This window comes from Geotrypetes seraphini, chromosome 3, assembly GCF_902459505.1.
Source record: "Geotrypetes seraphini chromosome 3, aGeoSer1.1, whole genome shotgun sequence".
In the NCBI taxonomy this organism is placed as follows: domain Eukaryota; kingdom Metazoa; phylum Chordata; class Amphibia; order Gymnophiona; family Dermophiidae; genus Geotrypetes; species Geotrypetes seraphini.
The window spans coordinates 169,112,896-169,129,139 of record NC_047086.1 but is presented as its reverse complement, the minus strand read 5'-3'; the positions used below and the strand labels follow the sequence as shown (position 1 = coordinate 169,129,139).

The 16,244-nt window shown below is 43.3% G+C and overlaps 1 protein-coding gene across 1 annotated transcript in view; it reads right to left on the bottom strand.

The window, feature by feature from the left end:
• Positions 1-8,195: 8,195 nt before the first annotated feature.
• Positions 8,196-16,244, bottom strand: part of OPRM1 (opioid receptor mu 1) — a 63,321-nt gene continuing 55,272 nt past the window's right edge. The window contains exon 3 of the mRNA XM_033937757.1: positions 8,196-11,496. Coding sequence (XP_033793648.1) covers positions 10,970-11,496 — 527 coding nt within the window. The 3' untranslated portion in view covers positions 8,196-10,969. The remainder of the gene's footprint in view (positions 11,497-16,244) is intronic.

Sequence of the window (16,244 nt, the reverse complement as noted above, 5' to 3'; positions counted from 1 at the left end):
GGAGGAAGACCGACTCCTCCTCATCCATTAGCCTCTTCGTCCAATATCAAAGTGTTTAGTGGGAATAAAGCATGTTTTTCCTTCTACATAGGGCACAATGGACTCTGGTCAAGTCTCATTAAATGAATCCTACCTTTTCTAGAGTGTTGGACTTGTAACAATGACTCACTCGGAAAATTTGACCAAATCACCAATGCCTACCTAGACTCCCACTGGCTACCAATAAGAGCCTGAGTTCAATTTAAATTCTACTGTCTACTATTCAAAGCAATAAACGGAACTGCACCTATCTACCTACACAACCGCCTAAACCAAAACCTCACATCCAGACTATGGAGAACCCAGACCCCATTCTCCTACCCACCACTCAAGGGAACTCAGCGCAAGAAGATGTATGACGCCCTCCTAGCGACGCAGGCAGCGAAACTGGACCCCTCTATCTCCAACCTGCTGACAGCAACAAGAGACTTTAAATCATTTTGAAAAGATCTTAAAACTCTGCTATTCAAAAAATCTTTAGAATCCTCTTAACTCTCTTTATCTTTAGAGCTCTCCTGTCCTTCCCCGCAATCTCCCCGGTGTCTCCCTCCCCTCTTGCTATCTTTCCTCAATTACTCCTCAAAGCCTCTAGTATGCATCCAACCCATTTTGTAATTTCCTGTAAATGTCCAGCCATCTTCTAATGTAATCAGCTTAGAACTGCAAGGTACAGGCAGAATAGAAGTCACTAATGTAATGTAATGTAATGTAAAACATGTGGAGGGGCATAATCAAAAGAAACGTTTAAGTACTTTTTGGGCCTAAGTCGCTAGTCGCCCAAAGTTGGCAATGTCTAAAGTCCATTCCCGAAAAATACATCCAAAATATTTTTCTTTTTGAAAATCGTCTTGGTATATGTCCAATCATTTGGTCGGCCACACCGCTAAGTCGTCTATCTTTATACCCCATTCTCGTCCAAAAATTTGTCCAAGTCAAAAATGCCTAGAACAAGACCTTTTGGATGTGGGAGGGGCCAGCAAAGTGATGGACTGATACCCAGATGTGGTAACACAGTAGTGGGGCACCTTACAGGGCACAGCAAACTTCACAAAAAGGGTGCCATATACGCATCTCACCACAATTCTCTTATAGGTCATGGTGAGCCCCCCCAAATACCCCCTAAAACCTACTAGACCAACCTGTCTACAACCCCAATAGCCCTAGACTATTTAAGCCACCTCTGTGTTGCTCTACTAGGCTTTTCTATGCCAGGTACTGATGTTCTGGAGGCAGATATGTAAAGTTTTTATTATAATTGTTATGGCGGTGGGGGGGGTCAGTGATCACTTGGGGAGTGTGTGTGGGACTGTACTTTGGGTTTGCAGTGGTTATCTGGTCAGTTTGGATACCTTTTTGCCACTTAGACCTGGTTTTCAATCGTCTAAGGGCTCCTTTTACTAAGCTGTGCTAGCGGTTTTAGCGCACGCAGAATTCCCATGTGCTAGATGCTAATGCCAGCATTGAGCTGGAGTTAGTTCTAGCCATGTAGCATGGGTTTAGCACACGCTAAAATTCTACATGCGCTAAAAACGCTATCGCAGCTTAGTAAAAGGAGCCCTAAGTTGATACGTATAAGTTCCGTTTGGGCAGCCTTGTTAAACTTTTGGTTATACTTATAGTACAACTAAGTCTAGGTCTGCCCACATCCAGCTCAAATCCCGCCCTCACCACTCCTCCTAAAACGCCACTTGTAGTTCTGGGCATAGAGCAGCACTGAAAAGGCCTAAGTCGTTTTTAAATACCTCTAAAATGCAGTTTGATTATTGTCACTTGGATGACTTGTCTTACTGATCGTCCAAGTGCCGATTTAGGCCAGTTTTTAGACGTATTTCCATTTCGATTATGAGCCCCTTACTGTTTTGCTGTCCTTCCATACAATATTACTGGAAATCTGTCTGGGATAACATATGTTCTTTGTTTCATATAAATGTTGCCCTATCTTATCAGATGCTGTTGTTGAAATCATCTATACTCTCCTGTAATCTATCTTTAGATCAGTGTTTTTCAACCTTTTTACACCCATGGACCGGTAGAAATAAAAGAATTATTTTGTGGACCGGCAAACTACTAGGACTAAAATTTAGAAACCCTGTTTCCACCCTATCTCCGCGAATTCGGTCACCTCAGTAACTATAGATAAATATAGCACAAAATATAGACAGCAGATATAAATTCTCAAAACTGACACGTTTTGATCACTAAATTGAAAATAAAATCATTTTTCCTAGCTTTGCTGTCTGGTGATTTCATGAGTCTCTGGTTGTGTTTCCTTCTGTCTGTGTATCCTTTCTTTCATTTCTTTCTTTCTGCACTCAGGCCCAAGAATTGTCCCTTTCTAATCCCTCCCTCTTTCCTTCCTATGTTCTTAGTGCCCCCGGTGCCTCCTTCCCATGTTTTTAGTGCCCCCATTGCCTCCTTCCCATGTCCTTAGTGCCCCTTCCTGTCTTTAGTGCCCCAATGCTTCCTTCCCATGTCTTTAGTGCCCCCAGTGCCTCCTTCCCATGTCCTTAGTGCCCCAGTGCTTCCTTCCCATGTCTTTAGTGCCCCCAGTGCCTCCTTCCCATGTCCTTAGTGCCCCCAGTGCCTCCTTCCCATGTCTTTATTCCCCTCAGTGCCTCCTTCTCATGACCTTAGTGCCCCTTCCTATGTCTTTAGTGCCCCCCAGTGCTTACTTCCCATGTCCTTAGTGCCCCCGTGCCTCCTTCCCATGTCCTTAGTGCCCCCAGTGCCTTCTTCCCATGTCCTTAGTGCCCCCAGTGCTTCCTTCCCATGTCTTTAGTACCCCCAGTGCCTCCTTCCTATTTCTTTAGTGCCCCCAGTTCCTCCTTCCTATGTCCCTCTCACTGCCTTCCACATTTTGTCCCACCCCCCACCCCCGAAGCCAGCCTACCTGCCTGTCTACCTCTCTCCCTCCCTCCCTGGCCAAAGCCTGCCTGCTTGCCTGCCTACCTCCTTCCCTCCCTGCCACGCAAAAAAAAAAAAAAAGACTCCCTCCTTCCTTTCCCCAGGTCGGCTGCTATCTTATCGCCCTGCTGCTGCTACTGCTAAAGCCAACAGGAAGCCTTCTTTCTGATGTCAATTCTGACGTCGGAGAGGACGTTCTGGGCCAGCCAGGCAGCAATTGGCTGGCCCAGAATGTCCTCTCCGACGTCAGAATTGACATCGGAAAGAAGACTTCCTGTCGGCTTTAGCAGCAGCAGGGCGGTAAGATAGCAGCCTTTAATCTTGCTGCCCTATGCGGACCGGCAGAAATTTCCTGCGGACCGACACCGGTCCGCGGACCGGCAGTTGAAGAACAGTGCTTTAGATGATGCTTACTTATTTGATGTCCTTATTTCCTTAGCCATAAAAATTCTCCTTGGCTCCTGGAAAAACCTCTCTCAGGCTTTTCACATTCAATGGTGGAATTTGGTATGTTTAACATACAGATTTGAAGCTTATTTAGTTAAAAAAACTTGAGAGATTCTACCATTTTCAACGTAAATGGAACTCCCTTAAGCTGTATTTACAAGGCTCCAACTCTTGAAATTGTATTTTTGTTTGATCCTTCTTCTTCTTTTCTTCTTATTTAGATTTCTATTATGTTCTGCTTTTTATCGGTTGGTATTTAGATCCATGATATGTTTAGTTTATTACTGGTTGGTAATTGTTACATCTGTGAGATTCCTCGATTTCTTGGTGAGCTTATTTACAGTATTGATATATTTGTTAGTTTACTCATGTTTCATACCTTAGAACTGTATTTCTTGTGTATAGCTCATGTTCTCTTTTGGTTCTCACTTTGACTTTAAAAAAACAAACAAAACTTTTTAGTTTGTGAATCATTTTGAAATTCTGGTTGGAATTTGATTTCTTTCCATACGGTATGAATTGTGTGGTACTGCCTTGCTTAAACGATGGAGAGCAGGCTGGCCACCAATATTTAAGGAAACTTAATAGGCCATTCCACTGAATATCAACTTTGATCAATATTGCATTGTCCTATTAGTGAGAGGACAACCCAAAGGTGAAGCCTGAGTAGAGCTGATTAAGTAAGAAGGGCTAACTGAGCTATTACTAGAAAGAAAGCTTTTTTTTTTTTTTCTGGTTGGCTCCCGCATTGTGGAACAACCTCTCTCAGGCGATTAGGGGGGGAAAAAGTTTTTCAAAAATTAAAGTTTTGTTGAAGACATTTTTTAAATAGGTTTTTAATGGGGATTTGGAAGTGGATAACAAAATATCCCCTGCTTTTACAAAGCCACTCTAGTGGCTGCCACTGTAGTAGCTGCCCCAAAGCCCATAGGGATTTAAAGGGTATCAAGTTAGCCACTAATGCTTCTTTGTAAAAGGAGGGAGGTATATTAATAGTTTTACAGTACTTTGTCAGCAAGAAAATGTGATGATTGATCTATGTTGTCTTCTAATTTGTGTATATTTGACTGATGGATAGGTGTTTTCTATAAAGATATTAGAGTTTTATGTTTTTTGTGTTTTTATGTATAGTGATTTTGATTTTAAACCTCTTTGTTTTTATTTTGGGCTAGGCGGTATATTAAGTTTATTATAAGCATAAACATAAATAACACCTCCTTTTACAAAAACTCAGAAGAGGTTTTTAGCATTGGCCGGAGTGCTGAATACTCTTTCTGCCCTGGTGGGCTCACAATCTATCTAATGTATCTGGGGCAACGGGGGGGGGGGGGGGGGGGAATTAAGTGACTTGCCTGGGTCACAAGGAGCAGTGTGGGTTTGAGCCCACAACCTCAGGGTGCTGAGGCTGTAGCTTTAACCACTGTGCCACACACTCCCCACAAATTAAATGCTGAAACTACACGGAGTTGGTATGATTTCCAATATTATGTTAAATAGACAACTGCTGTAGTTTTTGGCAGATTCAATTTTTTTTCCAATGATGGGTTGTAGCCCTGAATTTCATAGAAGAAACACAGTGGGATCCACCCAGTGGGTGAACCAGGATTTCATCAGAATGTCCTTCATTCAACTGCTGAATAAAGGACTTCCTTTTTGAAAGCCTGGTACACCCGTTGCAGCATACCCACTGTGTTTCTTCTGTGTTTGCATTATGTAGGATCTTCTTGGTTTGCTTCTTTCTTTGTGCATTGAATTTCACAGAATACTTTCAAGATTTCAGTATGTGATGGTTATTTTAGCAGTCCTACTATTATGGCTTTCCATGATTCCTTCCAGTTACTCAGAACCCCACATGAGTTTTGGCATTCATTGTGATTTCTCGTAATATGTACAGTTTCCCAGGTCTCATTCTAAAAGTGACTTGACTAGCAAATTCAGTTTTGAATTGTCTGATACGATAACACTAAAGCACAGAGAGAAGGAAATTCTGAAGTTAAGGCTAAGTGAAGCAAGCAATTAAAATAATTCATGTGACATCTCATACAGTTCAGTATTGCATATTATTTGTTATGAGTAAAAATACATCGATGCTGGTATATACAGGGTACACTGATAATTGTAGCATTGACTCTGAAAACGGCCTTGTTTGTTTAAAACATAACTTTCAGAACAAGTTGAATAACTGATTTTTGACAGGTATTATGGCTTGGTAAATGTTTATAAAAATTTAAAGGATAAAACAGCTTTTCATACAAACTGCACAGTGTTATATGTTTGGCATCCTTATTTCAGAAGGAATTCTTGTCCAAGCAGGTCCTGTTACAAACTCTATTCTATGGTTGAAGACTTTAATAAATATAGATATTTTAAAAAAGCCCAACCCCCCCAGCTTTCATCATTAATCAAGCACAGATGTGAATCAACCTATAAACAACTTCAATCTCTTTAGTCTGTGGAATAAAAATATATACTTTTGTGTGTGCATATATATTAAGCCCATACATTTAGAGTACATGTTTGTCCTATGAATTCATTTTATTTTAATTTATACCAGGAAGGAAAAGAACAAATACACCTATATTTTATGTACATACATATGTTATCTTTTCCACAGTATAATCATCAGAGTTTAGTGTTTACTATCATAAAGGGGAAAGGTCATGGATTTGATATATTGCCCTTCTGTGGAACAACCAAAGTAGTTTACATTTATTATATACAGGCACTTTCTCAGTCCCTAATAGGCTCACAATCTAAGTTTTTGTACCTGGTCAATGGATGGTTAAGGGGCCTTTTTACTGAATTGTGTTAAGCACTAATGTATGCTTAACATAGCAAAAAAAAAAAAGACTTACCACGCATTAAAGCACTTGTGGTAACTTGCCTGTGAATGTCAACTAAGTGCGTGTTATTTATTTACTGGGACATTTTTTCAGGAGCGGTCATGGATGAGAAATGGGGATGGGAGTGTTATCAAGCTAGCTCATTCAGATTAGCACAAATTAACAGAATAATGCAGGGTAAATAAGGCCTGATTCTATATAAGTGCCAAGGTTAGGCACAGCTAGGCGCCCTAATCACAGGCCACTAGCAAGCCTAACTTACCCTCCCTAGGCGCTATGTGGATATCCACGCGTAACCTAAATTGATATTAAAATAATGTTCTGTTACCATGCCCTTTAATCCGATTAAAAACAATTTAGTTCTGCACAGAACTAACCCCTCATTTTACAAAAGCGCGGAAGAGGTTTTTAGCGCCAGCTGGTGCACTGAATGCTCTGCGCCGCTCCAATGAACCTTCAGCACGCCAGCTGGCACTAAAAACCTCTTCCGGGCTTTTGTAAAATGAGGGGTTAGTTCTGTGCAGAACTAAATTGTTTTTAATCGGATTAAAGGGCATGGTAACAGAACATTATTTTAATATCAATTTAGGTTACACGTGGATATCCGCATAGCGCCTAGCGACACCGTCGAGGCACCCTCTGAGGATAAGTAGGCGTGCGTGGTTCAGGCCGGAGAGTAAGTGTGGTTGACTTAGGTATCACTAGGCATCTGAGGTAGGTACTGGGAAATTAGGTATGTAAAGCCTAGCCTAATATTACCGGCTTCTACCTCTATGATGCTTAGTGATGTCTAAGTCTGCTTAGACGCTGCTAGGAATGATTCTATAAAGGATGCCTAGCAGTTGATTGACGACCACACAGTGTGGCACCTACAACTTAGCCACTGCTAAGGGCCGTTTATAGAATCAGCGTCATAGTCCCTCCTAAATACGAGGTAGTATAAGTGCTCCTGTGTTAGTTTTTTGCAAGTCTTGTGCTTTAATGGAAAAAACTAGTGCAGGTCCTGCAACAAAAACAATAATAAAAAAAATCCTTGAAATGCTGGAGCTTTAGATATGGACTTAGCATGCAGGAAAATCTGGGGTTAAAAATCACTAAGCCCATATTTTAGTGTGCTCTAGTAAAACAGCCACTAGGGACCAGATTCTATAAATGGCACTCAAAATTAGGTAAGAAAATCAAGCAAACAATTTTTTTTAAAAAAACAGTATAGATCTCAATGATAAGATGCTTGCACTACCAACATAAGAACATAAGAATAGTCTTCCTGGGTCAGACCAATGATCCATCAAGCCCAGTAGCCCATTCTCACAGTAGCCAACCCAGGCCCCCTAGTACCTGGCCACAACCCAAAGAGTAGCATCATTCCATGCTGCCGATCCAGGGCAAGCAGTGGTTTCCCCCATGTCTTTCTCAATAACAGACTACGGACTTTTCCTCCAGGAAATTGCCCAAATCTTTCTTAAAATCAGAGACCTCAGAATAAGTATACCTGTAGTTATTCTGAGGTCTCTTTTTCTCCACTTTTTTTGTAGTCGGTGGCGCAGCTAGGGTGAGTGGCACCCATGGCAGTAGTGCCCCTCCCCCGCTCGTTTTCAAAATCCCCCCCGCCACGCATAAACCCCTCTTCCCTCCCCCGTACCTCTTTAATTGTCCCAGCTCGAGTAGCATCACAAACCTCCTGCCTGTGTTGTGTCGGCTCTCCCTCTGATGTCACTCCCTAGACGTGGGAACTGGAATTGATGACAAAGAGAGCCGACACCGACGCGGGCAGCAAGTTTGTGATACTTCTCGTGCCTGGAGCATTAAAGAGGTAGAAGGGAAGGGGGTGTATGCACGCGCGGGGGGCGGGAAGGAACAGGGGGCAGAGATGAAGAGGGGTGCTGGCACCCCCACCAAGACGGCACCAGGGGTGGATCGCCCCCCCCCCCCCGGCCCCTCCCTTACTACACTACTGTTTGTGGTGATGCAGGTATATTTTCATAGGGGTCTATAGCTATTACAAAACTGTTTTTGGATTTTCTTATTTATATGTTCTACTCAAAGTTATGTGTCAGAAAGTAATCTGCACTAAGTGCTATTCTGTAAAGGGTGTGTGCTCTTTATAGGGTAGTGCTTAAGTGCAGATCCAGTGCCAAACTTTGGGTGGAAAACTTTGAGCGACTACTAAAACCTGGTGTAAATGCTGGCATAAAATTAGACACAGTCTGGCAAATTCTATATAGTCTGCCTAAAGTTAGGTGCCTGCATTAGCGTGCCCAGTTGATGTAAGCACTTAACTGAATTGATTAATAGGCTTTATTGGCACTTAACACCTCATAACTGGCTTTAACTGGACTTAATTGAAAGTTAGGTGCCTAATTCGAAAAACACGATTCTCTAAAAAGTATGACCCATATTCTATAAACGGTGCCTTAACTTAGGCGCTGGTTGGTACCCTAATGGTGTCTAGGCCATGAGAGAAACACTGTTCAAATGCTACTTTAAAAAAAAAAAATTTCAAGTCATCTCCAAGCGCCTATAAAAACGGCATCGGAATCGCACCTCCGGAGATACCTACTGGCGCCTAATGCCCCTGTAGGCATGGCTAAACCTGGAAGTGGTGTTAAGCGCCGGTAGTCCCCTCTGAGCTGCGATTCACGGGAAAGGCGGGCGCCAGACATGTAGGCCTTGAAGACCCTGGCCTACATGTCTGGCGCCTCCCTTTGCCAGAGGCGCAGTTCTCAAAACAGCGCCATTGTGCCACTGACAATAGCACCAGTTGGAGAATCTGGGCCTATGTGCCTAGTCCAAAGCACCTATCTAAAAATGGCAGATCATGGACGTGTTTTCAAGTTAGGTGCCTCTTTGTGAATTAGGTGCCGTTAGGTGTCTAACTTAGGTGCAGGTATTTAGGCAAAGAAAACCCTGCCATAATTAGGGTGCACCTAAATTCAGGACCCCTAGCCACGCCTAAGCGCAATTCTTTAAAGTGTGCCTAACTTTTTAGGATCACGCTTAGCACCGCATTAGTCGGCATCTAAATTTTAGGTGCACTTTATAGAATTGGGCCCACTCGTATTTGTATTGTGTTTATTTATTATTCGCCTTATACAAAGAGAATCATAAAATCATACATCCAAAGCAAACAGAAATCATACATCCAAAGCAAACAGAAAGCACAGAGCATTTAGCCGCGACCATAACCCATGTTAACAGCAATCGTCCTCCCTATCCAAAAATAACTGTGCAGGCAAATTTTCAGAACGCTGCTGATACACCCATGCTTCTCCCATGGCCACACCCTTTTAAAATACTCACTATGGGGCCATATTCTATATATGGCATCTAAAATATCAGCGCCGACTAGAACCGTGCTTAGTGTGATCCTATAAAAGGCATGTGCACGTTACAGAATTGCGCTAAGCACCAGCGCATGTCATAACTTTTAGGTGCGCCTATGTAGGCCAAGGAAAACCAGGCCTAAATACCTGCGCCTAACTTGTGTGTGCATCGGCATATTGTATAACAGTGCCCCCTTTTCAGATTCACGCACTAGAACTGACGTGGCACTTTATAGAATGCACCTAATTAGTGTCAATTAGCGTAAGTTTTGGTGTGTCAATTGTCTCATTAAACAGTTAAGTTGGTGGGCTAATTAAGATACCATATACAGAACCAAAGGCACAGCAAAGGTGAGCAGCGCCCGGGGCAGTGGCACCCCTCCCTCGTCCTTTCCCCCGCCCACCCCCTTCTGCCGCGCAAGCATGCTCCTTCGCCGTACCTTTTTAATATTGGCTCAAGTGGCCACCAAATTACTGCCCATGTCGGCTTCAGCGCTTTCTCTGATGTCACTTCCTAGGCGCGGGTTCCGGAAGTGACGTCAGAGAGAGCCGAAGTTGGTGGCAGCAAGTTGGTGGCTGCTCAAGCCAAAGTTAAAAGGTGGGGGAGGGAAGGGAAGTGTGCAGCAGGAGCGGGAAGAGGGGGGCAGAGAAGAGGAGGGGTGTCAGTGTCCCAAGGAAGATGGCGCCCAAGGCAGACAGCCCCCCTCACCGGGCAGAACTAGGGATATGGGAGCTAGGCAAACTGCCTTACTGAATAGATCATATTAATGAATACTAATTAACAGCAACAACGGGCTATTAGAACCCAATTATTAATGTCATTGAGCTAATTAAGCAATCCATTTGTGTGCCATTTATAGAATCAGAGGGCAAGGAGCAACAGTGGGAATCGAACCCAGGTCCGCAGCTTTTCAACCCACTGCGCCAACCATTAGGCTACTTCTTCTTTTGCTTGTGTGATTACTCCAAATGTCATGGTTACCAAATAAGAGAAAAACTTTGCTTTAAGGAGCTGCAAACTTATTTGTTGATATACATGACTGAATCATTAATAACGTTGCCACTTGGATGTGGCATTGATAGGATCTCCCTAAAATCCTTATATACAGTATATATACATACATTCAAATAACCATATGTTGTGCATTAGTGTTTGTGTATAGGTATAGCTAAAGGGAGAGAAAATCTGTACATATGTACTGTATATATAGAGATCTATATGCATAAATATAAGCATATAGTTATTCACATATATGCATTTGTGTGATGTCTACAAAATCCACAAAAGCAAACGACTTGTGCAAAGCGTGTTTCACTACTGAATCAAAGCCCTGTAGAAATCTCAGTAACTTCAGAATTCACATTATCCCCTGTAAAAGCGCTTGAATCAAGTGAAGACATTTCAACGGCTAGTCATACCTGATGGTTAGTCCTATCCACAGTGTTTGCAGTGGAGGGGTGATCACGCGTAATGTGACGGATCCGGGTGGAGTTTTGGTGCTCAATAGTTGACGTCGTGGGGATGCAGAATTCTCTAAAACATCTTTTGAAGTTTTCATCAAGAAAAGCATACAGAACTGGATTGAGGCAACTATTTGTGTACCCTAAAGCAATGCAAAAGTGCCAGGTGACGGTTTGGAAAAGAGAAGAGGGTACATTGATCAAGGCTTTAATAATGACATAAATATGAATGGGAGTCCAGCACACTATGAATACAGCAACCACAACCAGGACCATTCTTGTTATTCTTCTCAGGTTTCTGTCCTTTTCCTTGGAACCTGATAGCATTCGGACACTTTTGAGACGTAAGATCATCATGCCGTAACACACTGTGATGATTAGGACTGGCATTATGAAGGCAAAGATGAAAACACAAATTTTCAAAAGGTTATCCCAGTACCAAGAAGGGTGAGGGAATTCGAGAGTGCAATCTGTGGAACCTAGAACAAATGTACAGAGCAGAATCAGGAACTGATGCATTTATTTCAGTTTAGTATCTCTTTCTCAGTTATTTTTTAATTATTTAACTTAAAAAAAAAAAAAATTTACTTCAAAGACTTTTCCCCACCCTAATGTTTTTTTCCTATCCCCTCTCTCTCCCTTTTCTCTCAACATTGTAACTTTACCCTACCATCAACCCCTTCCCTCACAATCAAGTTTGTCTAGTCTATGTTTTAATATACACTGTCTGTCCTCTAAATATAGAATATATTAACTTCTCTTCTTTTTTAAAATTTTACTGTAATGTACACCGGCCAGATATTTATTTGATGGTCGGTATATTAAAACCTAATAAACTTGAAACTTGAAACTATTGCAACTTCTCTTAGTGATGTCATATACAATACACTGTGGGGCATGTCTACTAAAGGGCATTAAGCCCTAAGCCCTAATGAGTGCTTAGCACATATGAAAACATTTATTGCAAAATGCATTAAAATGATTTTTTTGTAAGTAACCTTTTGTGCATACTAAGTATGCCTTTTTTATATATTTATCTTTGGGGGGAGGGGCATGTCAGGGACAGAGAATGGACATGGCAGTGCTAGTCAGATAGTGTATTGACATTTGTGCATGTTAACTGGTTAGCAGGTCCTTAAAATGGGAGCCCTTACCAATCTCCCAAACATGAACATTAACGTGTGACCTGGAAAAGAAATACTGTACTGAAAATGCCCTTTTTCCTGGACACACTAGAAATAGGCTCAGCGCATGGAGAAATACCTTGTAGCAAGTGATAAGCCCATTTAACAGCACCCTATAGTAGACCTAGCCCATATTTATATATTTACTTGGGATTTACACTGTGAACTGAAAAAAAAACCACACCAAAATGTTTTTTTGTCATATTATCCACAGAACGCGGCCGATTCTTATGAAATTTAGTGTGTCGTGTCCCGAATGAAGTTGATGTAAAATGTTGTAAATATTTCCCACCGCATCATAACACTATCTTGTGAAGATGAATTGTGAACTGAATAAAAGCGCATCATAAAGTTTTATGGCGTATCTTGCAGAAAAATGTAAAGTCAAAAAGTAATGTTTCAATTAAGCAGATGTTCAAAGTGTGCTCCCTTTGCACGAAGGCATGCTTTCAGCCTTGGCCACCACTTGTCAATGATACTCTGTCTCAGCTCAACCCAAATAGAGATGAGGCACTGTTTAAAGGTCTTCAACAACAGATATCGCTGTCTGGTAGATGTTTTCCTATATCATCCCCCAGCTCTGGTAGTCAACTGGGTTTAGGTCTGGTGGATTCACAGGCCAGAGGTCTGGACCAATGAAGTCTGGGGTCTCCCGATGTAGCAGTTGTGTGGTGTACTTAGCCCGATGTGCTGGGGCATTGTCCTGTGGGAAGATAAAGTAGTCTCCTGACATGTGACGTCAAGAGGATGTCCCAGTAGTACAATGTACCATTGATCTTAACCCCAGGTTCAATGAAAAACAGATCTGTGAATCCGAGTTTCAAAATTGAGACCAAGACCATGACTGATTGGCTGAAGGTCAGACGGGTCAGTTGTAGGCGTTTGGCATTAATCTTGCACTTCAGTGTAAATATGTATCTGTAAATATCTTTTCAGCTGTAAACCAGGTGAAGCTGACTCAGGGTACTTGGTCAAAAGCTGCTTGCATCATTTCAGGCATGTGTCTTTGTTGTGTAAAGTTAACTCTTGGGCAAGATGCTTTTTAGGACACTTTAATTTCAGATCATCATGAATTATCCTAACCACAGTTGTCTGGCTTATTCCTGCTTCTCTTGCTATTTGGTGAGTTGTTCGGTGTGTTTGCGACATAGGGAGGGAGGGGGGCACAGGGGCCGTGGCATCCCCCAAAATTTGATCCCTGATGGCCAGGGGAGCAGCGGGCAGGAGTGAGCTTTCCATGCTCCTGCCCGCTGCTAACTCGGTCAGTGGCAGCTGATTTCTTCTGCCGCTGTGCAGCAACCAGCAGGAGTGTGCTTTGGCACTGCCTGCTCAGCACTCAGCTGCTTCTTTGATTGGCTCCTGCAAATTATCGTGAATCGCAAGGATTCATGGGAGTGAATCAAAGAAGCCGCTGAGCACCAAGCAGCAGAAGAAATCAGCTGCCATCAAACAGGAGGAGGTAGGAAAATGGGACAAGATGCACTTCAGAGCCTGGGAAGGAGGGGAGCTGGGTGCAGAGTCTGACAGGGGTTGGGAGGGAAGGAAGGAAAGGGGCTACGTGAAGAGCCTGACAAGAGTTGGGAGAGAACGAAGGAAGGGGGCTAGGTGAAGAGCCTGACAAAGGTTGGGAGAGAATGAAGGAAGGGGGCTGGGTGAAGAGCCTGACAGGGGGATGGGTGCAGAGTCTGAAAGGAGTGGGAGGGAAGGAAGGGGGCTGGATAAAGAGCCTGACAGGGGAGGGAAGAGGACTGGGTGCAGTGCCTGATGGGGAGGGAGGGAGCTGGGTGCATGGCCTGACAAGGGAGGGAGGGGGCTGGGTGCAGGGCGTAAGGCGTTGGGAAGGCAGGGAGGAGAAATGCTCAGGGGGTTGGGAAAGACAGATACTATACATACTGGGATAGGGTTAGGAAGGACAAATGCACAGGCTGGGGGGGGGGGTTATGAAAGGAGAGAAAAGAGAGATGTAGCACAGATAGAGTAGTGAGAAGGGAGATAAATAAATGCTGCCCATGGGAGAGGGAAAAGGAATGGAGAATTGTTGGCGTGAGAGGAAAAGAGAGATGATGTATATGGGGAAAGGAAGAAAGAGGGAGAATTGTTAGATATAATAGTGGTGGAGAGGAGGGAGGGAGAAATGTTACACTGGGAGGGAGGAGAGATGACCCAAAGAAGGGAGAGATGTCAGACCACTGGAATGGGAAGGAGACAGAGAGAGAGAAGCCAGACCACAGAATGGAAGGGAAGGAGGGGAAAGAAAGATGCCAGACCACAGAAAGGAGAGGCGAGAGATGTTAGACCTTGGGAAGAGGGAGGGAAGGAGAGAGAGAGATGCCAGACCATGCCAGAGGAGAGAGATTCCTGGCTATGGGAAGGAGAAGAGAAAGATGCCAGATCATATGATGGGGGAAGACAGAGATATCTGACTATGAGAGAGGGATGAGATGGTTCATAGAGATGGCGGGGAATGGGAGACAAAGGGAGGAGATGGTGCACAGTGATGGGTGTGACAGAGAAGAGATACTTCTTATGGATAGATGGAAGTAGGGGAGAAGAAAGAGGAAGGAGATGGTACACATGGATAGATGGGAAGGGAAGGCATGGAAAAGTAGATTTTGAGAAGAAAGGAAAATGGAAGAAAGCTGAATGTCAAAACTTAATGCTGAAGACGGATGTATGGAAGAAAGTGAAGGAGAGAAAACCAGCAAATGGATAAGGTGACCCTGGATACACAGTTAAGAGCATAGACAGAAGGAAGAGCAGCCAGAGACTGGGAAAGATGGTTTGAAAACCAAATCACCAGGCAACAAAGGTAGGGGAAGATAAACATCAAGGAAGATAAACAAATTGCAGACAAACTAAATTCCTTCTTTGCGTCCGTCTTTACGGAGGAGGATACCGTAAAAATACCAGAAGCAGTGAAAGTGTTTAGTGGAGTAATAGAAGACAGCCTCACCACAGTTGAAGTGGAGTTGGACCAGATATACTACCAGATCGACAAACTTAAAAGTGACAAATCCCCTGGACCGGATGGAATTCACCCGAGAGTTTTAAAGGAATTGAAGGTTGAAATCGGAGAGCTATTGCAAAAACTTGCCAATCTGACAATCAGAACTGGACAGATACCAGATGACTGGAAGATAGCGAACGTCACGCCAATTTTCAAAAAGGATCGAGAGGGGAACTGGGCAACTACAGACCTGTGAGCCTTACGTCTGTCCCTGGAAAGATGGTTGAAGCACTGATCAAGGATAGCATAGTCCGGCACCTAGATACACACCTAGATACACCCAGTCAACATGGGTTCAGGAAAGGGAAATCATGTTTAACGAATTTACTTCAATTTTTTGAGACCGTGAACAAGCAAATTGATAGTGGAATGCCGGTGGACATAATATATTTGGACTTCCAGAAAGCGTTCGACAAAGTTCCACATGAAAGACTTCTCAGGAAACTACAAAGCCATGGAATAGAGGGAGATATACACAGGTGGATAGGCAAATGGCTGGAAAACAGAAAGCAGAGAGTGGGCATAAATGGGAAGTTCTCAGACTGGGAGAAAGTGACTAGTGGTGTGCCCCAGGGCTCGGTTCTTGGGCCGATCCTATTTAATATTTACATCAATGACCTGGAAGAAGGAGTATCCAGTGAGATCATTAAGTTTGCAGACGACACAAAGCTATGCCGGGCAATCAGATCGCAGGAGGATAGCGAGGAACTCCAGAGCGACTTGTATCAGTTAGAGAAATGGGCAGAGCAATGGCAGATGAAGTTCAACGTGGAGAAATGCAAAGTAATGCATTTAAGTAGTAAGAATAAGGAACACGAGTATAGAATGTCAGGCGCAACTCTGGGTAAGAGCGAACAAGAAAAGGACCTGGGTGTACTGATAGATAGGACCCTGAAGCCGTCGGCACAATGCGCGGCAGCGGCAAAGAAAGCAAACAGAATGTTAGGCATGATAAAGAAAGGAATCACGAGTAGATCGGAGAAAGTTATATTGCCGCTTTATAGAGCAATGGTCAGACCACACTTGGAATACTGTG